The following is a 25,848-nucleotide window of genomic DNA, read 5'->3' as shown; positions in this document are numbered from 1 at the left end:
CTGCCCTCTGGGATGGGCGCAGCGTAGCCCGGGGCTGCCAGCCATGGCTACTGCTCGGGGTGGGGGCCATCTCCCTCCCACCCAGCCCCACTGAGCCCCTTCTCTCCCTCCTCCTCCAGGCCATGGCTTTGAGCATCACCTACGTGGTGACCATCCTGAGCATACTGCAGTATGCACTGCAGGTGGGTTACCAGACCAATGCGGCCACCCAAGACCTCCTGCAGCAGCATGAGGAGCAGCAGCATCGGGAGATGGCTTGGCTGATGAAGGAGGTGGAGGAGATTGAGCAGAGGAGCCAGGAGCCGGGCGGGCTCCCCCTGGGATGTGTGCTCCTCACTGCCTGCCAGCACTGGTGGTTCTGGGCCTCAGCCGAAACCCTGCTCATCCTCTTTGCCATCTACTGGATACCCAGGCAGAGGAGCGCTGACTGCGACAGCAGCAGCCAGCAGGGAAGCTCCAGCAGCGAGGAGGAGGAGGAGGAGTGGGAGGAGGACGGCTGGGAGGACACACCAGACCCTCACAACATCATGGGTCAAGTCAAGGCTCCGGACGAGCTGGGGACCTTATCCAGCCTCTGTGATTGGAAGTTCCGGCCATGGAACACCTTCAAGAGAATATATAATATGTAGGACAATAGGATAGTTTTGATAGAGATAGATAAGGTAGATAAGGTAGCCTGGAATTGTTTCTTCCATAGTTTAGGCTTTTCAATAGAAATAGATGTGCAGTAAGGACTGTGGCATTCAGCAAGACCAAGGTCCAGCAGAAGATGTGGTGGCCAGGAGGCTGGTAGCTGAGGATTCTGTTACCACCGTGGGAGCCATCGCAAAAATGCCAATAAATTACCTTGTTTGACCAAATTCTGTGTCCGTGTATGTCTGGGCAAGGCTTGGTCGGGGAATGTGGACCCCTCTGAGATGCTGCCAGGCTCGGCTGCCAGGCGAGCTTTTTGTGGAGCAGCAGGTTCGGGGCTCTCTGTTTTCACCCACCCTGGAACTCATGTTCCCGCCTGCCCTCACTCCTCCGTCAGGGGGGAAAGCTGGGCAGGAGAGGCCGGCACTGGCACGTCCCGGGAGCTGGCAGTGCTACTCCCTGGGAGGCAGCGTGGGAGCTCACCCGCCTGCCAGGGCTCTGCCGGGCACCGCCGGGAGGCGAAAGCCTCCTCCACCTCAGCTCCCTGCTGCTTCCACCACCCCGCTTCCCCTCCAGCGGCCCTTCCTGCTGCTGAGGGCTGCAGCTCTGGGGGAACAAAGAGCCACCCATGGGCACACACTCACTTCCCCTCCACGGCTGGGCAAGTGGTGAAACCCTGGACAGGTCTGTCACAGCTCCATTTCTCCCTGCACCCTTCAAGTAGCCTCCAGTCATCCTATGTGACCACACTCACTCTTCATAGCTCTTCAGGTTCTTTGGGCATTTATACCTTTGTAAATAGCATTAACACCAAAAGAGAAGCACAAAAACTGTGGAAAAGTACCACTGCCACTTTGTTGCCTCAGCCTCATTTTCTCCTGGGAGGTAGACATGCACATGCTGGAATCCCCTCGGAGGTCAGAGAGCAGCTGCGAATTCACATAGAATCATAGAATGGTTAGAGTTGGAAGGGACCTTAAAGATCATCTAGTTCCAACCCCCTGCTGTGGGCAGGGACACCTCCCACGGGACCAGGTTGCTCAAAGCCCCATCCAGCCTGGCCTTGAACACTTCCAAGAATGAGGCATCCACAGCTTCTCTGGGCAACCTGTCCCAGTGTCTCACCACCCTCACAGAAAAAAATTCCTCCCTGGTATGTAATCTAAATCTTCCCTCTTTCAGTTTAAAAGCATTACCCCTTGTCCTGTCACTACACTCCCTGATCAAGAGTCCTTCCCCGTCTTTCCTGTAGGCCCCCTTCAGGTACTGGAAGGCTGCTGTAAGGTCTCCCCAGAGCCTTCTCTTCTCCAGGCTGAACAACCCCAGCTCTCTCAGCCTGTGTTCATAGGAGAGGTGCTCCAGCTCTCTGGTCATTTTTGTGTCCCTCCGCCAGACCTGCTCTAACAGGTCCACATCTTTCTTCTGTTGGGGGCCCCAGAGCTGGACACAGTACTCCACGTGGGGTCTCATGAGAGTAGAGTAGAGGGGGACAAAATCACCTCCCTGGACCTGCTGGCCATGCTGCTTTTGATGCAGCCCAGGATGTGGTTGGCTTTCTGGGCTGCCAGCGCACATTGCCAGCTTGCATTGAGCTTCTCAGCCACGAGCACTCCCAAGTCCTTCTCTTCAGGACTGCTCTCCAGCCATTCTCTGCCCAACCTTTATTTGTGCCCAGGATTGCCATGTCCCAGGAGCAGGACCCTGTACTTGGCTTGGTTGAACTTCATGAGGTTTGCACGGGACAACTTCTCAAGCCTGTCCAGGTCCCTCTGGATGGCATCGCTCTTGATGGGGAACCAGTGCCAGAAAGACAGACTGCAAGACGAAGCCCGTTCGGTATTACTGGTCTCCCCTTCTACACATGTGCTCCTTGGCAGGGACTGTGCTGTCACCTGGCCTCTGCAGCCATGGCCATGCTCTCTTCTTCAGCCATTCTTGTCTCTCCTCAGGACAGTGCCACTGGGTTGTGGTTCCTGGCCATGACAGGACCCAGGGAGGCTGAAGCAAGAGTATAGAGATGGGGACCCAGGTGGCAGGAGGTGCTGGTCCATGTGCTGCACTGGTGGCCACAGAAGAAGCCTGAAGAGCAGCAGCCCTCAGGTGGCTCTTGTGGGGATGCTGGGCAGCTCCGTTCCAGAAAGGCACAACCCGTCAGATACATTAAGAGCATGTTTTAGACTGCTATTCTAAATACATCCCCTTGTTTAAGTTTAGAAATACATTTTTCTGTTAAAGTAGTTTTGGCTAACATAGATGAAACAATCATTCCCTCAAAGAAAAGGAAAATAGGAGAAGCCACAGCAGCAGAGAAGTGGGATTTCTTTTTAAAACATGTATATTTAGAACTGTAACGCTTACAATTTCATTAAACAATCTTAGTACAATGTGTTTAATCTAACAGTATATTACAGAACAATGTGAAAAATGATTTAATAGCAAACCATGAAAATGGAATTAATTATAATACCTGCAGTGTCAAAGTCACTAACTTGTTACCTTTTCCAGTCAAAGAATCCCAGCAGTCATTCGCACTAAATGATGCTTTGGGTTTTATCCAGAATAAAATGGTATGATTTCCACAGAGAAAGGGCATTCCTTCACAGAAAGAAGATGCATAACAAGAACATTTTAAGCTAGCAGGTCTACTTTATACATCTATTTAGACATATTCTTTTTTAAAATAAAAAAATAATAATAATTAAAAAAAATGTTTAGACCAGTGCAGGGTGCCTATTCATTTTTCAACTTAATTGCGATTCTTTTTGGAAAGAGGGTTAGTTTTTCTTCCCCTTTATAACTTAGCAGAACCTGAGTTTAGAAAAAAATAATAACAATGAACTTGTCTAATGAGAAGTTCCTCACTTTAGCTTTACTGACAAGTATTTGATATGGGGCAGTTTTCCTCTGTGGAGTCAGTTGACATCGCACCATTATAGATCTGCAAGTAGAAAAGGTCATTCTCACATTAAATGCGCAAGTTTCAATATCAGAAGCAGGACATCAGAAGGAGTTGTAATTTTTCCAGTCACAGATGGATTTGCAACATTCACAAAAATTACACTTTTTTTTTTTTTTACATTTTTTGTATTTACATTTCAGATATAAATAATGAAATTCTTTAAGTTACATGTTTTAACTTTGTTTCACAATTATTCTACATCTGCAAGCTTTCCTATATCAAACCAACCTCCTTCTTCCATCATGAATGCGGAAGTCTGGCCTCTAAACAGTAATAATTACACTAAGCCTTTATGATGAAAGGTTGACTGTTCAAGTATCACATCATACTGAAATTTTTGCCCCAACTTAAAAATTGGGGCAGCAAACCAAGCCACTTAGAAATGGTAATAAAAGAAATTAATCTGGGAACTCAATAAGCCAAATAATATATTATTAAATTCTATCAATATCTTTCTTTGGTAAGAACTATGCAAGAGGATGTCCCAACCCCCAGCCCCCAAAAAATCATATAATATGTGACATCACAGTGTCTACTCTGTGAAGGAGAAAGCCTCAAAAAATTAAGGAATTTTGTTCAGTTAAGATTGTTTATAGCAGTAGCTCTCCCATGCATCTAAGTATGCAAATGATGGAAGTTTAATATAAAACTGCAATGGCAGGAATTAACAATGATAAAACATTAAAAAAAAAAAAAAAAGCAACTATTACACCAGTGAATGTGCTGTTGTACGCTTTGTTATGTTTCTGGCACATGTGTGGAAAAGCCTGTAAATTATTACATAAAAATCCAAGATTTGGATAATTCTATCATCCAACTCTAAATTCTAAAATATGTACGAAGCGTGAAACAAATTTCTCAGCTGCCAGACAAAAATAAAGAAGTGGTCCGAATATTTGGATTTTTTTGTTTTTGTTGCCCTGTGTTGTGATGCAGGATGTGACCGAAGGGAGAAAACCCAATAGCTTACACAAAACATACTAAAGTGGCAATATAAACTAGCTGACACAAGCTTCACTGTACATTTAAATTGATACAATTGTCTGGTGCTTCCATGGCCAGTACACGTTGAGTGCCATAGGTCTCCTTAGAGTTTAGAATGTTACGACAAAGACTAAGCAGGTCATAATCCTTTAAAGTGCTTTCATATCCAGTTTCTAACGGGTTTTGCTTTCCTTCTTTTCATACCATGGTTGTCACGTAATATTGACTTCCAGAACATGGTCGTCCTTGCTGGGAATGACAATTATCTGCATACCCGTGCTGCAGTTGAAGACCTGACCAGATGAAAAGGATTGCAGACGGGGCATGGGCAAACCTTTGTGTTCCCCGCTGGCTGCAGAGTGCAAGCTACCTCTGCTCCTTATGCTGCTGCTGTCAGCTTGATCGTCCATGTTCTTGTCCACAGACAGGTTATCATTTTCAATCCAGCTATCTGTTTAAAACAAAAAAACACAGGTTTATTCTACGGCGTGATCAAACAGCTTAAAAATTTATTTCAGAGCTCAGACGCACAGTCAACTTACTACATGTTAACAGCTACTGATCATCTCTGCTGAGATGACAGTCTGTGCACACTTCTAGCCAGCAGCAGATGTAACAGAGTGAATTATATTACTTTCTAAAGAAAATATAAGTAGCATTACCTGCCATTTGTCACAGGCTAGAAAGGTGCACACTGGCAGTTCCTGGAGCTCTGCTGACAAACAGTAAGTTGCTTGCACGAGTGAATTCTCACTACAGTGCTGGGGCTACTCAACAGTACAGATAAATACTCCGGGTGCCTGTGGTAATTTAAACTCTTCATCTAATCTGGTTTATATGCCACAAATTTTCAGCAGTTGTTTTATTTTGTACTTAATCCTTTCAAAAACTGGTAAAAAATGTCAAAGTTAATGAAGACACAGCAGACGTGCAGTTTACAGACAATGAAACTGCAGGATTAGAGGGTTATCAAGTAGTTTTCACTTAATTATAAATTCAGTGACAACTAATTTGCACAATAATCTTCCAAGGAAATATAAGAAAACAAAAAACAATGCATTTATTATTCCTCCTAACAGATTAAGACTGCTACCCCAATTCAAAGTTCCCATAGAACAACATTTTGTCAGTCCCAAACCAGAACTGTGAGTGAAGGTAAGTAACAATGACACCCAAGAGCACTCGGGCAATATACTTCCTCGCCTTGCTTTTCTCTTTACACAAGAACACAGGAGAAGCAGAATCATTTCTGTAAGCAGCCATGTAGTCGAGATAGCTTTACCTGCATCAAGTTGCATGGAGTGAGCGGAATGGTGAGGGAGGTATTTAAACAGTCTGACATCAGGGAAAGGTAGATGTCCAGCAAACAGTGGCATCACTTCCATGTGAACTTTGTGAGTTGCTCGAGCTGCAACAGGCATCGATATCACTCCAGAACTTTTTCCACAGACTGCCCAGTTACTACTGTTGTCAACAACTGCAAGAATAAAGAGCAAACACAATAAACATCTTTTCTGAAAAATGAAGAACCCTTAGTATAGTTTTAGAGCACTTTTAAAATCAGTATTTTAGCAACATCTAAGAGCTTTTATGTGTGAAGAGTTACGCCAGGTAAGAAAACAGCCCCACACAAAAGGGACCACAGCTGAGTCTCAAACAAGTATCCATCCAGTCTGAACAGCACTTATATTCCACTTGAAGACAGATTAATGAGGAAAAAATAAAATATTTTCAGTCTAGCAAAATGAAAACTGCTTTACTGAGCAGCCATACTCACAACACAAGAATGTATGCCACAGAAAATCTGGCAGATGTCATTACCAAGCCAAAACTACTGAGGAATTTTGTCAATATGCTCAAGAAAAATATTCTTACCTTCATACATAAGTTTTGTTGTGCAATATCCATCTGATTCTGTTAATGCTTCATCTCTGTCAACCTCCGAGAGGTCAACAAGTCGGGTGATTGACACCTCTAAAGAGCAGAGTGAGCCTGTTTTACAATACTCTGCCCCCAACGGTGGAAAAATTTCAGTTTTCACATGATACAATGTCTGTCAGGAAGAAAATAGTGCTGTTATCAAGAAAAAAGGGGTGTTTTACTTGTGCTTAGAATGAACTGGACAATAGATACAGTACAAATTTAACTTTACATTTAACATCCTTTTAACGCAAGATTCAGTTATAAGTAATAGTCACTTCATTATCTTGTTCAGTTTGAGAAAATAACCAGAAGCAAATTTGATTCAATCTATTTCTGATACCAGCAGCGAACACACCATTTTTCCCTCCACTTCTGTGCTTTAACTCAGCATTTCGACACTCGAAACTTTTCGAAAAAGTTTCGACACTCGAAAAGTTTCGAAACTTTTACTAGTTTCTTGGCTCCTCACTTTCCAGACACATCACTCAAATGCTGAGTAATACAGGAGAACCACTTCATCTCTCTTACCATCATAGTCCCCAGAATAACAGTGCCCACATTATCAGAGAGCTAATTTTTAATTATTACAAAATTCAATTTCCATCAAAACCCCCCACTGTTTAATGCAGTTAGTCCTCTTTAAAATCCAGAAAGATGCTGATACAGGTGCCAACAAATGCCAGTTACATGCCAGTAGGTACACACATACCTAAAATATTGCTCAATGCCAGTTTGTAATAAACAGCTAGAAAACATAGCAACACTGAAAACAGACAAAAGGATTTAACCAAATCAGTGTCTTCTCATGTTGCTACTTTTTACCCAAGCATCAAAACAGGTAACACAAGACTGAATTTAGAGATGAAATTAAATAATGTTGATACAACTTCCTATCAAAGGAATTCTATCTAGCCTATAAGCTTCCTAGCTGATCAAAGGAATAAAGTTTGTCCATAAAGGGAAAGAAGAAACAGTTAAGATAATGGCCTAGAAAACCCTAAATATTTCATTAGAGGAGCTCATCTCAAGCACTACAAAAACCAATTCAAGTGCTTTCAATAGCAAAGATGTTTTTGGAAATTGCAATTTGCTTTGGAGAGTGCAGTCTTAAGCCAGCAGGGAAAAAGCTTCTCAGTAATCTAAGGACAGTCTCTGTGGCACAAGCCCAGGAAGGTGAAAACAGAGAAAAAAATGAAACAAGATCAAGGACACTAGCACAAATGTTATGTTTCCCCCCCGCCTCCCACTCCAGTGGCAAGTATATTCAGTTCTATTAGTCAACCAACACCAGCTATCCAATGATTCTAAGTAGGTATCAATCTCATCAGATAAAAAAAAAATTTCTAATATATCTCTTAACTTTCCCTTTCCATACATTAGGAAACCATATTCAGTTAACATGCTATACTTAGAAGAGTACTTACAAAAAAATTTTCCACTTGGAATTCGTAAGTGAACGGCTTCAGGGTAAGAGACTGTTCTTCAGAGGTAGCTGGACAAAAGCTGACTGAAAACAGGCACTGCAAGGAGAGAGGAAGCTCTTTCGTCCACTTCAATTCCCATACAAAGAATATTGATTGCTTACTGTATATGACCTGAAAGAGAATGTTTACAGTGTTAGCTCCTTCCTTCCTCTGAGAAAGAAAATGTTTATCTGTTCTGGAATTAATATAGTTTATAAAAACAAATTACCTGTTTAGTGTTAAATAAATCATTAGGGAAAATATGCACCCAAAATAACTAATAGTGATTTATTTTTTTTAAGCAATGCACATCTAAATTAAAAGGAGGGATACATTTCACTGTCAGAATCAATGTTTCAAAAGAGAACACTTCACATTCAAGTATGTGTGAAAAAATATCTTATTCAAAAGTCAAATTTAATAAAGATATTAATAATGTTTGCATTTATTTTTCCTAGGCACTAAGAATGACCAATTTAATATCATGTTCAGACAAGGCTGAAAGAAGCTTCAAAGGGATTGTTTTGCAACTTAACTAGCCTACAGTTGTATTTCATTGGAAAATGGTCTCTACCTGACTTTTTCCTAAAACATAATAACAAACTGCAGCTGTAAGATGGTCAAATTAAGTGTTAACAGCGATATTAGTGATACTACATTTGTACAGCTGTTGTTCAAGCAGGTACATAGTGCTTTGCATACAGCAAATAGACAAGTTTGAAAACTTACTAATAATCTTTTCAAGTTTTAGAATATAATCGGAGATCTTTAAGAATCTTTAAGAATCAAAGTTACGCAGAGGACTACAAAGGTCTGACCTAACATCAGCTATCAGCCTTACTTACTACAAAATCTACGTGCAGAAGTGCTAATAATTTCACTAACAAGAACTTTCATCTAGGTGTCCTGCCAATGAGCTCATAAACCACCAAGTAAATCTTTACCTGTTGAGATTCAGGGTTCAGAGGTACCAGCTGCAAATCCATACAGTCAGAAGAATTTTTTAGGCTGTAGTCCGAAAGCTGGAAACAGAGTTCTGACAAATTCTGTACACAGACTTGCACATACTTCCTGAAAAACATGACACAGTTTCTTCAACAAAAGCTGAATAGTTACATTGAAAGAGTACATGTCCATAAAATTGTTTTCAAAGTGCACAGCTCAAGCTAAAACAGAATAGTAGCTATATTTGTTTCTTTCAATCTTTTCCTCAATATTTACAAGTCTGTAGAAACACAGCTGTAAGCCATCATCTTTCACATTAAACGAAAACAAATAACTACACAGAAATAGGCTAGCTTGGTTTATCTTGTGGTCTTATTTCCAAAATAGCTGAAACCACAAATTTGTTTTATTGTTATGAAAGAACAGTAGAGGAAACGCACAAGCTTCCAATCAGAAGCTGCATAAGATAACAAAAGGCCAAATTAAAGAAAAAGGTTGCTATAAATATTACTTAAGAAACTCCAGCCCCATATTTTGTAAGAAGAAACAAACAATAAATACTTAATGAGTACATTACCGTTTTCCAGCTGACAATAAGGAATGCTTGGCATTAAAAGGTATGCAGAATGTTAATGCAATAATAGTGGAGTAAATTGACCAAGGACAATCAATGGTTACCTAAAAGAGAAAGGGAACAAAGTTCTTATTCTTAATGGTCTTTGGCATAACAATTTTGCTTTTCTTCTCATTTCTAAGCAAAACTTTTCTCAGCAAGTGTCTACAGCTAATGCATCCAGAAGGGGAAGAAGAAAAAAAAATTAAAATAGAAACCAAAAATCAGTATGTCAAAACCTAATCTAATAAAATACTAGGTTTTTGTTTTCCTGTAAGTGGGATATGAAATGTCAAAGAAGCTTTTCCTGTGGAAACAGACATACCCCATTCTGAAGACTACAAATAAAGGAAGAATATTTTCCTGTGGAAACAGACATACCCCATTCTGAAGATTACAAATAAAGGAAGAATAGAAAAAAGATAAGTATACTAACAATACCAATAGCACCTTAATACAATAATTTGGTAAAAGGTCAATATCAAATAAATTGCTATAAGATCTGTTTCTGAAATGTCTTTATAATATTTTAATGTATTAAACGTAAGTTCAAAATATTTAAAAAAAATGTATTTAATGTATATTTGTTTTAGCTTGAAGCAGCTCACTTGACTGAAGAACTTCTCCTGAAGTGAATGCTGCCATTCTTCCAATTGTAAAGCATGTATATTTAACAACGTATTTTTATATGCACAGATAAAAAAGAAAAATTTTTCGTTACATCCCATTTTAGCAATGCTAGACCATAGCTATTCTGTTTACCCAACTCTTCACACACAAGGATATATGGCAGCACACTTGGTCAATTTTAACAAGGAGTAACACTGTGAAAGGTGATGGTTTCAAAATCATTGTGCTGTGCCATCACCACCACTTCTGCTTTGTGAAGCATATGCCCCTGTGACCAAATAGATTTCATAATAAAAACATTAAATTACATCTTACTTTTTGGTCAACAGTAGCCATGCAGTTGTCCTGTTTCTGCTTCTCTTTGTTTTTTCTCTGAACTTCTTTATTTGTAGTATTTTCTTTCTCTGCTGCAGATTCTGTGGCTGATGGCAAATACATGACTTCTAGTTCAAATTCAATCACGTGATATGCAGGAGCCACTGGCAAAGTGATGCTTGTGATCTTTTCAGAAGACTGAATCCTTAATGATGATTCTGAGATCTTTTCTATAGTTGTGTAGAATAGGGGGGAAAAAAGAAAAGTAGTTTTAAAACCCATTCATCCCTTCCCAATTTTCATTTTGAACTGTAGCTATGTAATAAAACTAGCTTAAAAAGATAAGTGCCACAGAAAAATGTGTGGTGCCATAACCATTTCCTAGTAAGACCTCTATGTTTGTAAAAACAGCCACAAGAAAACACGTTTTGCAACTCCACAGTAACCTCTTCAAACGAGCTATAATCCGTCCTTCTTAAATACCACTGCTGTTCACAACTTCCCAATATTAACGCCCTATCCTTCTTAAACTGCAGGAAGGTAACCACCACATTCCATGTAATAGTCTCTTCCAACGTTCAAGAAAGAACTAAGAGGACAATTTGGTAACAAGCTTCAAAAGAGCTGAAGAGCTACTTTAGTCCATCATATGATACCTATTGAAGTTTTTACAACGTCCTGCACCTCTTCAGTCTCATAATTTCACTTCGAGCAAACTTACAACTTATTGAATGCACACATATCATCATTCATCATCCATTTTTAAAATACTACACATGGGGTGCCTCTCTAAAGTCTATTTCTTAATTTCATCAAGTCTGTTAAGAGTGTTCTTCCCATTTATGTAAAAGTTGCTTGAGTTTGAACAACTGAGGAGACTACGCAGTACTTATGGTCAGAAAAAATGGAGTTAGGATGCCATCTCTTTAAATGAAACACCACCAAACCAAGTGCTCCATTTATGTAAAGTACTATATAAAAACCTACCTACAACTGCTTCACAATAAAATGGTCTAGTTAAAATACAGCCTGCATAGTAATAAAAGATCACCATCATTCACTCGGAAATCATGAGATGCTCACCTCAGCAGCAGTTTCACCATGCCTACTGAAATTCATCAATGAAAGTAAAAGTTGTTCAGCTATGTTTGCTGAAAAGTTCACACTAATACTTTGAGGGTGAAAGTTTAAGACCTTTCTTGCACTGAAGTCCCTAGAATTGTTTAATAATGACTATGAAAAAGGCAGCATCAAGGTTCTTAACACTGTAAGTATAGGTTTACTTCAGGATGACTAAATTCTCGGCCATTCAAAGATTATTAATTTTTACTTCATTGTTTACCTCTGGTGTTGGAATAGATCACTGCCTTGCTCTCCGGATGGTACAGAATAGGCATGGCATCCGCGTTACTGAGCTGCAAAGTGTCCCCGTTCTTCATGGTGTAGTGACCAGTAGTCACTGTGAATTTCACCTTCTGGGGAATGCCAGCCAAAAGGCTATCTGAAGAAGAAAGCAGAAATTGTTAATAGGTTCCAGTACTCATCAGTCCATGGTTACAATGCACTGTTAAGGCTTGTTAGCAATATTTCCAGACAATTTGTCACACATGTTAGGGTAACTTAAAGTGTGAGATTTTGGTGTTATGCAACACATTAAACCTAGCTCAGATACATCATTGTGGTCAAACTAGCTGTTTCAACTCAAGTGACCAACACCACTGTTCCTTGGATGGCTGAGATTAGCTGGCTCACATACCGTGTACCTCTGGCAGCACAGAATTCAGTGAAATACAATAAATCCCAAAGAATTAACTAAACTTTTTGTTAAGTTTCCAGGTTGTAGACAGCTTTACATTTTTGCACATACAATGCTAGTCACACCCACGTGCTGCATTTACATAAACAGGATAATAAGAATGCCAGTATGTATATAAACTCTCAAATATCTGAATCACAACCAGTTTCATAGGGGCAGCTAATTTGATTAATGCCCAATACGCCTGTACTTCCTTTACCACACACTGCAAGCCCTGTAACTGGAAGGATAGCACAAAATGCATATTAACTCCTCAACTGCCTCAGTTAATAGCCTGAAAACAAAATCACGATTAACTTCCATTTATAAACCTCAATAAACTCTACAACAAGTAATGCTCAGCTGTCCATGAAAGCAATGGATGTATTCAGTATTAATTTTTAATAAGTTTATATTATCATCTCTAGTAGAGAATCTGAGGTCTTACACATTTCTTGTAAATACCAAAGAGACTGCAGCGTCACAGAACTAACCAATATGGAGCTCAGTCGATTACAAATTTAAATATTCACTTCTAACCAGCGTGGCAGCTCAAATCATACCTGATATTTAAGTGACGGCACATGTTGAAATTCATGCTTAAAAGTGAGACTACATGTTTCAGAGCCAAGCACCAAAATTAGTTGTTGAAAACTAGCCATCATTGACAGAGCATACTTGATGGATAATTAGAAAAGTGAGAATTTATTTTAGACTCAAAATTAAGAGCAAGGCAAAAAAAATTCTGAGTAATAGTCAAGCCAGAAAACACTTTATCTAGTCCCACGAGAATACAACAGAAATCATCAAAACAACTTCAGCATAGCAACTGTACCTACCAGTCATTGGTTCCACTTTTAGCTGGGGCTCCTGAGAATATACATCATACTGCACAATTGGGTAAATATGAAGAAGGACAAACTGTACTTTTCCCACTGAAGTGCACAGCTGCCTGAGCGTGTATGTCCCAGGTTCTTTGGCCTTTGAAGAAAACATTTGAATGCATTTTTCAATTTAGGAAATACTTCTAGAACAAACCCTCTACTAAAGAACACCATGTATTCAGCCCATATCTATCAGATATTTTGCATTTGTAAATTAAAATGACAGTTTTGTTCTCTGAGTAAGTGACAAGATTTTGACAAAGGAGCACCTTTTGCCCCGTTAAGACAGAAGCTCTAGAGTGCTGGCTGATTCAAGAAAAAACATTTTAAGTAACTAATACAGTAGCTATGCTGTCAAACTGCTAATTTGGGGTGCTTTTTGTCTTGTTACTTGGTTGGCGCTCCCCTGCAGTACCACATACATTAAAATATAATTATATTTATTAAGTACTGAATGAAATGATACTTAGCAAGCAGCGAGGTGCTTATTTGGGTAACATTCATAAGATCCTACAACATTTATATAAGGCACAGCTTTCAGCTCAAGCTATCGACTTCACATACTCCCTACTCCACACCCTGTGTGAATGCTTACAAAAAAATAATACATACATATTTAATTTCAAACTCTTCCCTTACCCTGAATAATGGGATTCTAGGTGGTTTTCAACAACATTATAAAAATGCAATGCTGTAACATCTGCTAGTATATTTATTCTTTATTCTATTTGCTCTTAGCTACTACTGCTAGGGAGTGGGAAATGTTTTCTTTTTCCATGTGCCATAGTATCAAGTGTAATACATAAATAGAGATTTAATTATACCCAGCATCAAAAGAATAAGATTAGAAGTTATGGAGAAAAGCTGTTAATGACTTAACATTCAAACCTCACTTACACAGTTATTGACAAAGCAAATCCTGACTGAGATTCAGTATTATGCATTTTGACATTGAAGTCACTAAATTTTATCCCTTGAATACTTTATGAACACAAAAGCATGAGGGAAGTCTTTCATAACCTATACATACATTAAACATCAACATGCAATGGGAATATTGGTCTGAGAAATTTAGATAATGCTTTCTGATCTATTTTAAGGCTTGAAAAAAATACACTGAAAGATTGCTATCAACATAAATAATGCTAATCATCAGTCCAAGATCTAAAGAAAGAATCAAACTCCCTTTGCATCTTAGAAACACAGTCATTCCTCTTTCTGCGAAAGCACTGCAATTAAGCATTACTGTAAGAAAATTTAGAAAACAAGTTGTTGGCAGTTTCTATCCTCAGGCCAGCTATGTAACTCATTAGAAGTGACACCATATACTACAGTGATAATAGGTTATTAGTAAATATTTTTTAAACACTGCAGCTGAAATCTAGAGAAGCTTTCATCATGTTATCTATTAATACACTGTCAAAAGTCAGAATATATTCAGATTTTTCCTTTAAGGACAGTTAAGTCATGCTTTGAACAACTGTATTAAATTAAGTAAGATTCACACTGAGCTGTCTTCCCATGCAAAGTTCTTTCGAGAAAGAAAAGTTGGGAAAATAGGAAAGTTAGAAGTGTAAGGCTGTCCATCCTCCAATAGCCACCAGAAGCATGCAGAACAAGGCAAATTTAAAGCAGAGCTATATCTAGCTTTTCATCCATATCTCTTCTTCTGTGGTTTCAGATTGTATCCTGATCCCAGTCAGCCAAAACGCCTGCTCGGACAAGCCTCTAACAGCTTTCTTCTAGTAAGGCTATTTCACCTGAAATCCACTTCTAAATACACGTTTATTTATTTTACAGAAAACTACATTTGCAGCCACCAAGACTTCTGACATCTCCAAAGCCCATTAACTTGTCCCAATCCTTTGAAAACATTACAAACCTAAAAAATTAGGTCAGTAGGTAGTTCAAATGACATTATTGCCATTTCATATTGTATCATCAGGGACCTGAACTCAACTCCCATCTTGAGGTATCTCAAGATATTGTCCACACAGGTTCCATAATGTGCACATACACATGTACCAAGCACATCTCTAGTCCTTTCAGCCCCAGCACTGGAGGAATGGAAAGGCAGAGAATGTAAGCCTATAGAACACTTCACTCTAAACAAAGTTCTGTGACAAGATAGAAATAATTAAAAAAAAAGAAAAAGAAAAAGAAAAAGAGAAAGTTAAAATTTCAGGTGTGGGACACTTAAAACATGCTAGGAATGCTAAAAGAAGTCTCCTGGCCAGCTCTGTCAAGCTATCAATTTTTAGTCATCGGAAACAGATATGTAGATTGTTATTTCAAAACTAGTTTAAAAAAGGAACCAAAGATAATCTAATCCAATTAGAAAATGGCAAAGCTAGCAGGCATACATACCATATGTGACTGCAAAATACTTTTATCTCTTCATAGCATCCGTATCCTTTCCAGTATACAGGCTGGATAGTGCCCAGAAAATGAAGCAGCTATGAAACACCTGTTGCATTCCTCATTGTGTCGCCCCATCTCTTGCTAATCGTTCAGATGCTGCACCGAGTTTCTCTCCATTTTCTCACTCAAATTCTCCCTACACTGATGCTCATTACTGTAGTATTGAACTCAACTAAATACTTCCCTATGAAGGGTTACAGAGGTGGGGAGGGAGACAGAAAGTATTAAAAGAAAACTCAAAGAACAGAACAACATTACGACTGAAGCAAGAAGCTCCTACTCCTGGAACACCAAACAGATGGTGAAGTCTCACTTTTGAAAATGCTTGGCATTTCACTTACTAGAACTAAGTCAGCAGGTAAATGCCTTTCCCCATCTGATTAAAACAAGCAAGCAAACCACAGACCAGCAAAGTACAAGGCCACAGAATGAATTAAGCGGTTTAAAAAGAAAACAGAACAAGAAATCAAAACCAAACACACACCACAACCAACAAGACCGGCACTCCAAGGCCTGCTGATTTCCAGTTACTATGCATCCAGTAGTAACGCAATGCGAACAGCAGTGATAAGCACTACTGCCCTTAAGTATTTCAGCAATTACTGAGAGTACCTAGCTCGCTGGGGGAAGAATGGGAGGAAAAAAAGTATTACTACATGTATTACGCTGGCTTAAAGTGCACGTCAGACTTGAAGAGAAGGCTCCGGGGAGACCTTAACAGCCTTCCAATACCTGAAGGGGCCCTACAGGAGAGATGGGGAGGGACTCTTATAAGTGATAGGATGGGGAGTAACAGTTTTAAACTGAAAGAGGGGAGATTTAGATTAGATATTAGGAGGAAATTATTTAGTTTGAGGGTGGTGAGACACTGGAAGAGGGTGCCCAGAGAAGCTGTGGATGCCCCATCCCTGGAGGTGTTCAAGGCCAGGCTGGATGGGGATTTGAGCAACCTGGTCTAGTGGAGGTGTCCCTGCCCATGGCAGGGGGGTTGGAACTCGAGGATCTTTAAGGTCCCTTCCAACTCTAACCATCCTATGATTCTATGTATAAGCTGGGAATTGAGAGAGCTCACACACCACACTGCGTGGCAGAAGCAGGACTGCAATCCATTTTCTCAGGGTGGCATTTAGACGGTGACACTCTTATTTTCCAAGGTGTTTGCTCATGCAAATTTAGTCTTCCCCTAGCAGAGAATCCTTATGTTCCTGTCTTTTCATTCCTTATGTGATTAAGATGAATAATGGGGGCAATCTTAATTCTGACATCTTCTAAATTCAAATATTTGAAGCTGAACTTAACTTTGTCATACTTCTTGCTGGTAAGTTTACTACATCCATCAAGTGAAAAATATTCCACCACCCTCCACAGTGAACAACAGGCTATCAACCACACAGTCACTTACTAAGGCCTAGAAAACGCATTCCCTTCAAAATTTTTAAATGTTGCTCTCAATGAGCTCAACAGCGAAGGCAGACTTCATGAGCAGTACATTATCTTGTATACGAATTCATCAGTTTAATTTTTGGCAGCAGTAATCAAGATGTTTAAAATATGTTTTGAAAGGCTGCTAATGATTGCAAATAGGAGAGTCACCTGTACATTTTGGCATAAACACAACAGCCATTGTTCATGGGAAAAGAAGGTCTAGAACAACAAAAAGAAAGCCACAGGGGGAATGGCATCACCCAAGCTGTAACAGGAAGCAATACAGGTACCACTTGCCAGCACTACGCTCTTCCTCAGCCAGTGCTTTTAGTTCTTCTTTTATGAGTGCTATGTTCACTCAACTATAAACACATACCTGAGTATTGAATGTTATTCTATTGACCCCTGGTTCCAGTATTAAGTTGTCGCATTTCAACACATGAGCTCCATCTTCTAAAGTCACCCCTGAGGGTATATCCAGCGAACTGCTGCTCTCTTGCCTTCGTAGTAGCATGTGCACATTTTTGCAGATAATTCCTGCTGTGTTCAACGAGTTATCTGAGGGACTCCGTTCATACATTTCGTATAGCTCCAGTGCTGGCAAGTTGTTTCTTGAGAAAGGAAAGCCTGCAACTTCATTTGGAAAGCTGATAACACCATTGGAAGTTTTGTGCTTAGTGAGCCACTCAGCTGTTTTTCTGTAACTATTTTTTTCAATGCTGAAGTGAACATGGATGGCAATCTGATCCACTTGGACAGGGATGGGCATTTGGCTCAGCAAAGTCAACTCGATAGACAACATTCCACCCACATGGACAACAGCATTTGGAGGGTCAAAATGTAGAGTTTTCAACTGCGCAAAGGAGTGCATAGGCAATATAACCTTTTGACCTGGAAAAATAAAAACAGTAATTTTATTTTTCTCAAGTGCTGCTGGAGATCAGCAAATCTTTTCTCTTAAAAATTTAACCCCTAGAATTAAATGGATCAACAACTTTTCACAATTAATCCTTTCACAATATATCAATACTTTCATATTTTAGTTTTATCTGGCATTGAAATGAGGCTTAAAGATGCTGAGATTTGTTTTCTAAAAGTTACATGTACTACAATTGTAGTACTAAGGCTATTAAAGACAACTAACCTAAGAGATAGCGTCTCAGCAGAAGTTTAACATTTCACTACTACATAAAGCGTTTTAGACAAACGCAGTAGAATAAAGTGACAAAATTCCCAGAGCGCAAAAATTAAGAGCAAGTACAAGTTTAAGAAATTAACCATCGGATGGGTGCCTTGAGCCATCAGCTTTACCATACAAGGGTTTTTCAGTCTCTTTTCTAGACTCCAAAAACCAACACAGGGACAGTACCAAAACTTAATTAAGAAGCAAGTTGTATTGGGTTTGCATGGCAAGGTTTTGGTAGCAGGGGGGCTACAGGGGTAGTTTCTGTGAGAACCTGCTAGAAGCCTTCTAAGGTCCAAGACGGACCCACCACTGGCCAAGGGCGAGTCCATCAGCAACAGCTGTAGCGCCTCTGTGGTAACATATTTAAGAAGGGGAAAACAAAACTGCACAATTGCAGCCAAAAAGAGGAGCAAAAACATGTGAGAAAAACAACTCTGCAGACATGAAGGTCAGTGAAGAAGCAGGTAGAGGAGGTGCTCCAGGCACCAGAGCACACATTTCCCTTCAGCCTGTGGAGAAGACCATGGCGAGGCAGGCTGTCCCTGTGCAGTCCATGGAGGTTAACGGTGGAGCAGACATCCACCTGCAGTCCATGAAGGACCCCACAATGGAGCAGGTGGATGCCCGAAGGAGGTTGTGACCCCATGGGAGGCCCATGCTGGAGCAGGCTCCTGGCAGGACCTGTGGACCCATGGAGAAGCCCACACTGGAGCAGGATAGCTCGCAGGACTTGTGACCCCATGGGGGGGTGGGGGGTGGTGGTGGTGTCACAAACCCATGCTGGACCACTTTGTGAAGAACTGCAGCCTGTGGGAAGGTTGGAGAAGTTCACGGAGGACTGTCTCCCGTGGGAAGGACCCCATAGTGGAGCAGGGGAAGAGTGTGAGGAGTCCTCCCCCTGAGGAGGAAGGAACGACATAGACAACGTGTGATGAACTGACTGCAACTCCCATTCTCCACCTCCCTGTGCTGCTGGTGGGTAGAAGGAAGAGAATTTGAGAGTACAGTTGAGCCCAGGAAGAAGGGGGGTGAGGGGAAGGTGTTTTTAAGTTTTAGTTTTTATTTCTCATTATCCTACTCTGATTTGAATTGTAATAAATTAAATTAATTTCCTCAAGTTGAGTCTGTTTTCCCCATGACAGTGATCTCTTCCTGTCCTTATGTTGACCCACGATCCTTTCATTGTATCTTCTCTCCTCCCTCCAGCTGAGGACGGGAGTGATAGAGTGGCTTTGGTGGGCACCTGCCATCCAGCCAGCATCAACCTACCACGCAAGTCTAAAATAACATATTACTTATGGTACATCCATTCATCAAGAAAAACTTCTGCATAAAAATGAAGAGTCTTCAGATCTGCAGGAATTATTCTACATGAATTTGAATTGTGATTAATATCTGAGGACAAGGTATTACTGAAGCAGCAGGAAGAATAAAGAGAAGAGGGATGATGGTCAAAATAGTAAGGTGCAAATGGATGCGAACAGATCTAACATCAAAACCAAAGAAGTACCATCACAGAGCTGCCATCTGCATGCCAGCAGTGTAGAGCAAAGTTAGGAACTGGAAAAAACTCAAAACAAGATAAATTATGAGCTATCAAAGCAGAGAAACAGGTAAGTGAAGGAAAACAAAGACTTTCTGGTATTCAGCATGAAAATGGTAATTACCCTTTCATCTTTGGCTATTCTTAATTATTGCAGAAGTTTAAAAATGTTCTGGAGATGACAAGAGAAGAACCATGTTGGTTCAGAAGTTATACACAAGGTAATGAAACAATTAGAAAAGGCCTTCCAATCTGCTTTTAGGGAAAGATCAGATTAGAGCAGCTTAAATTTTAAGTATTTAAGAACCAGACTTACCTTGGTTCTCTGCTTGCTGATTGGCAAAATCTAGTATTTCTTGGCAAAAGCTTTTGCGTTCATCTTCTGTTAAGTGATTATCACCAGCTAAAAGGCTGCTTGTTTGAAGATAACTAACAAAGTTAAGGAAACGTGAGGTAGAAACCTACTATGTTCAGAAATTTGGCTGAAAACAAGACAGTTCAAGTACTGCTTTCCTCATCTTTTAATACAAGACCTGCTTTTATCATGACCAACTCTTCCATTAGAAAAGAAACAATGGAATATTTACTCTCAACTGAGAATACTGCAGAATCTCTACTTTTTGCAGACCTACTAAAATATGATCCATTATTAACCTGTGCAGTCTTCCCCCATCTAAAAAGATTAGCAAGCACAGAAAATTCATTATTTGACAATAGATAAATGCAGTATGCAAGTTAAAGTCCTTTTTGTTGCATTACGCTGCCCAACACTGAAAACTAAATAACTTCAGTATTTGATTATATGCCAATTTACTTGGCTGAGAATCTGCTGGCTGTTACAGCATCACCAGAAGTAAGTTATACGACACTCTTTATACATTTGAGTGCTGAGGATACAAATGGTCATTTAGGTATTTAGCTAAGATTTCAATATTAATGGCTCAGATTCTTTAAGAGCATTTGCACTGAAGCAGAAAAATTTAAGAGTATTTAAAAGTGATGCAAGAATTTTCAAAGGAGGCAGACATTTGCAATGTCTAAGTGTAGTTCTAAAAAAAAGCAAAACCAAAAACCAAAACAAAACCAAAAAAGAACAAAAACCAAATTAGACTACAAATTTGAATTTAGCTCAAACGATTTTCAGCTACAGTAAGATTCCTAGTACTGTCAGTTACAGAGTAAAATATGAGCTTCTTATAGAAAGAAAAAACCCAAACATACAAAAAACCCCAACAACTTTAAAAAAAGCTAGAAGGATCACTCAAAAAAGCTGTCTTTCCTTGCCATTTCCACATGAACTGTCCTGCAGAAAGTACTCTGTTCACCTGACCATCCCAGTTTGGAACACCTAGAGGAATTCTGTGTCTAACTATGGCACCTATGAAAGCTATACCCTTCCACCAAAACACAAAAAAAAAAAAAAATTTGCCTTTTTACTATAGTACGTAATATCCTGCACATAGCACAACAGTTCAGATTAGAAATAAATTATTTAATTTAGCTACCAAATCTAGGCAACAACTTATGAGACTAAAATGAAAAGCAGAATTCAAATTGCGCTGTTTCTAATGCCAAAAAGAATACAACAAAACACCCAAGGCCAGTCAGTAGACTTCCACACACACATCCCCCCACCTTGAAAGTAGCAACACTACAGCAATTCAGACAGATTTAATATTTAAGCAAATACACTTGCAGCGGATAGAGTTGGTGTGTGAAAATAATGCAGAGAGTACCAAAGTGAAGAATTTGAAGCCTGTCAAACACTAGGATTGGGCCAGATCATTCTCTCAAAATATTCCCAAGCATTTACGGAGAAGATTTCATTCACACATCGAAGACCAAGCTTTTACACAACTTAAAAGCAAACAACTCCCACTCCCCTTCTGAAGCAGAGATCAAAGCCAGAAATAAAAAATAAATATTAGCAAAAAATACTGAAACACCACACATCCCACCAAAGCCAGAAGATTTTCATCCTCCAAGCCTCAGTTTTAACTTTTGGAAAAAGTCACCATTGCAAGTACCAGAAGAGTCCCCGCCAGGTCAGATACAGGAAAAAGGTGGCAGCAGTTACAGAAAGAAAACCCAGCAATTAATTAATTCCTTAATATAAGAGGACACTATAATGCCATGTTTATCACATAAAGAAGCAGAACCACATAAAAAGTTCCACAATGATGAAGTACAAACAAAATCATAAAAAATCTCTATGGTATCTGCTGAACTAATGACAAACTTCACATTATCCATGTTGCAGCACTCTCTAGAGCCTAGACATACTTAAAACGGAGAGCAGCAACCATATGCAAAAGGTTTTAAGTGAACCAGATGGTAAAAAAACCCAAAATTAAAAAAATAACCCAACTCTTCCCAAATGAACAGCAACAATGGAAACAAGAAATAACTCAGCTGTCTGATGTTTGGTAGTCTCTACCGTTAAATAAAAGTTAAGAGATATGTCAGAAAAATAATCAGAAGTATCATTTTCTCCAGTCTTGATTTTTCTGGCTCCGCCTTTTAGAGGATACTTTTCTATTTGCCCAAGGTGTTTCTGACATTCAGCTAACTGTTTTCTCGTATGTGTGACAAGCAACGCCCAGCCCTCAGCAAGGTAAGTTTTCAGTGCTCCTTGAAGATAGACTTCTGCCTTCTGTGGACTTTTCTTCCTCCTTAAAAAATACAGAAACAGAGTACAGAGTGATGTAAGAACCTCTGCAGCCATGAAAACTCTCTACATATTTTCAAAAAGTGGTGATTGGAAAATGAATGCAGAACAAGATGTAACAAACCATTACAGTCTTTATTTTGCTGGTAACAGATCAACATATTGGCCTACCTTTATACGATTCACTTAAGCAAGCAGAACTACAATTCACAGAAATATACCGTGTCAATGAAAGGCTTCATATACAGATCTTCCCAAGTCAGGGCAAGTGAGGTGAAGCCACGTCCCACAAATGTGACAAAAGCCATCTCAAGCTTCTGACAGTTAACTAAAAATATTCTTGCTCAACAATTTTAAAGTAGGAGATGCTTCAATGAAAATACCATTTTATCACTACACAGCAGTTCCATGGTAGTCTTTAAACCTAACGTTATGCCCTTAGGTGAAAATTTAAGTTAATTTAGGAGAATTGTTGTGGCTAGAAGATCAGACTGCCTTAGTGAACACAGGTGAGAAGCATGCCCAAACATGTTTTCCCAAAAAAACCCCGAAACCCCACTTAGGACTTCCAAATTCTTCTAAATAAGAAAAATAAAATTAAATGGAAAACCAATGCAGAAGGTTCCTTTAGCGGAACTTAACAGCAGGCATAAACACAAAAAATATGTTTGGAAATAAGGAATAAAATCACTGTAAGGTTCACAGTGGGGGAAACAAACATTTTGCAATCATAACCTCAAATATAAAACTGATTGCTCTCCAAAGAACATGGTTTCTGGCTTTTCTGAGATATATACGCACAGATTTGTAGTTAAGATAACTATAAAATTTGAAACACATCAGAAGCCACATTACAAAGCAGGCTATAATAAATGCAAAGGTATCTCTTTCTCCCCCACTGGTACGTTACCCTTTTCTCCCTAAGAGAAGAAAGGATCAAGCTAAAGAACACATGACAGTTAAAGGTAAAAGTACCAAATCATGAGGTGAAAATTAGGGTATGATATAAAGAGATTGGTGGTGGTGCTTTTTTTGGGTTGTTTTTTTGTTTGTTTGTTTGTGGGGTTTTTTTTGTTGTTGTTGTTTTGTTTTTTTCTGAAATACAGCCTGAAACTTAGGGTATGTTTACACTTTAAAAATACTTTTTAAAATTCTTTTTTAAATACAGCATATTTTCCTCTAGGATTATATTCAAACTTTTCAAAGCTAATGCATTTAAGACATTTAAACATTCATTTACATATAAAACTCTGCCAAGTCCTTTCCCACAAGCTTAGCTGAGCGAATTCTTCCAATATTTGTGTACATTTCAATGGTGGCATGGGACAGATCCTGTTTAAAAGAAAAGAAACTTTTATAAGCTTTATATATTTTTAGTAGCTATATGGTATTTCACACAAACTCATAGCCAGTGACTAAGTTAATACAACAAAAAAACCAGAATGAGTCACTTTTTACACCTCCCCTTGCCCCCAGCAAACAAAGTAGAGCAGTTTGTAACAGGTCATCTTCACTTTTTCTACAGTTGGTCATTATTCCATACCTGTATTACAAATAGCAGAAGAAAAAAGCCTATTAAAAATTAGATAATAATAGATGAGACGCAGTTTCAAGCACTTCGTTACACCTGAATCCTCCTGTCTTTTTTTGAAAGCACCTATTTCTCAGTGACTATATGCCATTAGATTATCATCATTAGATTGTGTAGTGTATCATTCCAGGATGCACCACGGCATAACATATTTAGAACAATATTGGAGCTTGCCTGAGAGACTCACAATTAATACTTCAAAACCAAATCAACTACATACAGAACATGGTACATGATACTTTCACTAAAGCTGTACATTATACCATTAAGTACAGGAAAGTTTGCAGTATGTAAACATACAATTAAATGCAAAATGCTAAGTTACAATCAGTATTTTTGCAAGAGTGCCTTAAAGGAATTTTGCCTGAAGCTATGCAATCCCAAATTGAAGTTTGTTAGTCATCTTTAAGCTTCATTTCCAATGCATCCACACTGTCTACACGTCACCTCCCTCACCTTGCACTTAGCTTGCAATAACAGCGACAAATCTTTCTCACAAAATTAGCAGTTCCAACACACACTGTGTACCACCACCAAACATTTTTCCTCAAATATATAATAATCTCTGGCCACATACATAAAAATATTTCACATCATATTTAGAAACCCGCAGCCTCTTCTGACTGTCAGCACCTTCCACAGAAGCTCATTCTACTTCACTTAGTATATTAAGGACTACTCCATCCTTCAAGACAAATTGCTTAAGAGCTTCCAACTGCCTAAATATTTTGCAGACTATCTGTCAGAAAGCATTTATTCCTATGGGCCAGGAAAATGACCTAAAATGAGCTCCCAAAGCCCATTTTTGATGTTTCTTATGAACAGCCTAGAAAAAAACACCTTTGTCTTTATTTAAGAACTCACAACAATACCTTCCGTAGACCGCTCCTTAACAGATCCGCATAATCTCAGAGAAGTCTTAGACACCAACTAAACATACAAATGAAAAGCTACATTCCCCCAAAATTAAGGTACAAGCCAACATGCTTGTAGAAGATCTGGCAGTCTTACAAAAGATGCTGAAGTTGTTGCATGAGACTAGCCATTGAATGAGAATAAAGCGTTTTCTGGTAATAAAAGCTCATCCCTTCTTGCCTTCTACATGTCCGAAAAGCTGCATTTTACTTTCCAGACTCATCAAAATTTTAAATGCAAATAACTTAGCTGTGTCTAGAAATTTTAATTAATTCTATATTCTTGTCGACTGAATACATGGATAAAATACGGGTATATATAAATTGTATATATTTATACGACAGCTACATAGAAAACAATCTTTTATAGTGTATCTGATATCTAAATTTCTGTTGCATAAAAGCACAGTCACAAATACAGACAGGAATGGCAATTCTTTCATTTGCAAACTCTGCAAATCCCACTTAGTTTCTTAAATTTAGGATGATAATGCTAAATTTAGCAGAGATCTTCAGGTGCAAGTTGGAACTGAATATGTAAGAGTAGCTAGCAATTCTGAAGATTTTAGTTTTGGTCCAGCTACCCAACTGGTCTGATAAAGAAACAAAGTATAAAAATGAAAGCTGGTATCTTCAGATGAAATATTTTGAGACTTTTTCTTTCAATAAAACTTTGTAAAAATTAGTACCACCTCGTTTTCCTCCAACTTTTCCTCAGAAAACTTTAACAGCAGTACAAGGAATTTCAGCAGAATATTATTTAAGGGGAAAAAACACCAACCAACCAAACCAAACCCCCCAAAACCAAACAGACTCTTGTGGCAGTTGGGGATTTTTTGTTTTATTTAACAATCTTTTATGAAAAAAGCCAACAGAAGACCATTATAATAGCTCCTCAATAAGGGAGCTGTCAGGAAATAAACATGCATGTTAAAGCACAATGAGAATTCTAATAG

General features: G+C 39.1%; 1 protein-coding gene across 1 annotated transcript in view; it reads right to left on the bottom strand.

Moving 5' to 3' along the window:
* Positions 1–3,723: 3,723 nt before the first annotated feature.
* TRAPPC10 (trafficking protein particle complex subunit 10) overlaps positions 3,724–25,848 on the bottom strand; it is a 45,387-nt gene continuing 23,262 nt past the window's right edge. Inside the window, exons 11-23 of the mRNA XM_074146824.1 lie at positions 23,628–23,719; positions 22,251–22,391; positions 20,036–20,148; positions 17,367–17,881; positions 13,100–13,241; positions 11,808–11,966; positions 10,466–10,695; positions 9,485–9,585; positions 8,907–9,033; positions 7,924–8,094; positions 6,452–6,629; positions 5,859–6,053; positions 3,724–5,027 (exon numbers count right to left, since the gene is read on the bottom strand). Coding sequence (XP_074002925.1) covers positions 4,789–5,027; positions 5,859–6,053; positions 6,452–6,629; positions 7,924–8,094; positions 8,907–9,033; positions 9,485–9,585; positions 10,466–10,695; positions 11,808–11,966; positions 13,100–13,241; positions 17,367–17,881; positions 20,036–20,148; positions 22,251–22,391; positions 23,628–23,719 — 2,403 coding nt within the window. The 3' untranslated portion in view covers positions 3,724–4,788. The remainder of the gene's footprint in view (positions 5,028–5,858; positions 6,054–6,451; positions 6,630–7,923; positions 8,095–8,906; positions 9,034–9,484; positions 9,586–10,465; positions 10,696–11,807; positions 11,967–13,099; positions 13,242–17,366; positions 17,882–20,035; positions 20,149–22,250; positions 22,392–23,627; positions 23,720–25,848) is intronic.

This window comes from Numenius arquata, chromosome 1 (genome assembly GCF_964106895.1).
Source record: "Numenius arquata chromosome 1, bNumArq3.hap1.1, whole genome shotgun sequence".
NCBI lineage: Eukaryota > Metazoa > Chordata > Aves > Charadriiformes > Scolopacidae > Numenius > Numenius arquata.
This window is presented reverse-complemented; position numbering and strand designations above follow the sequence as displayed.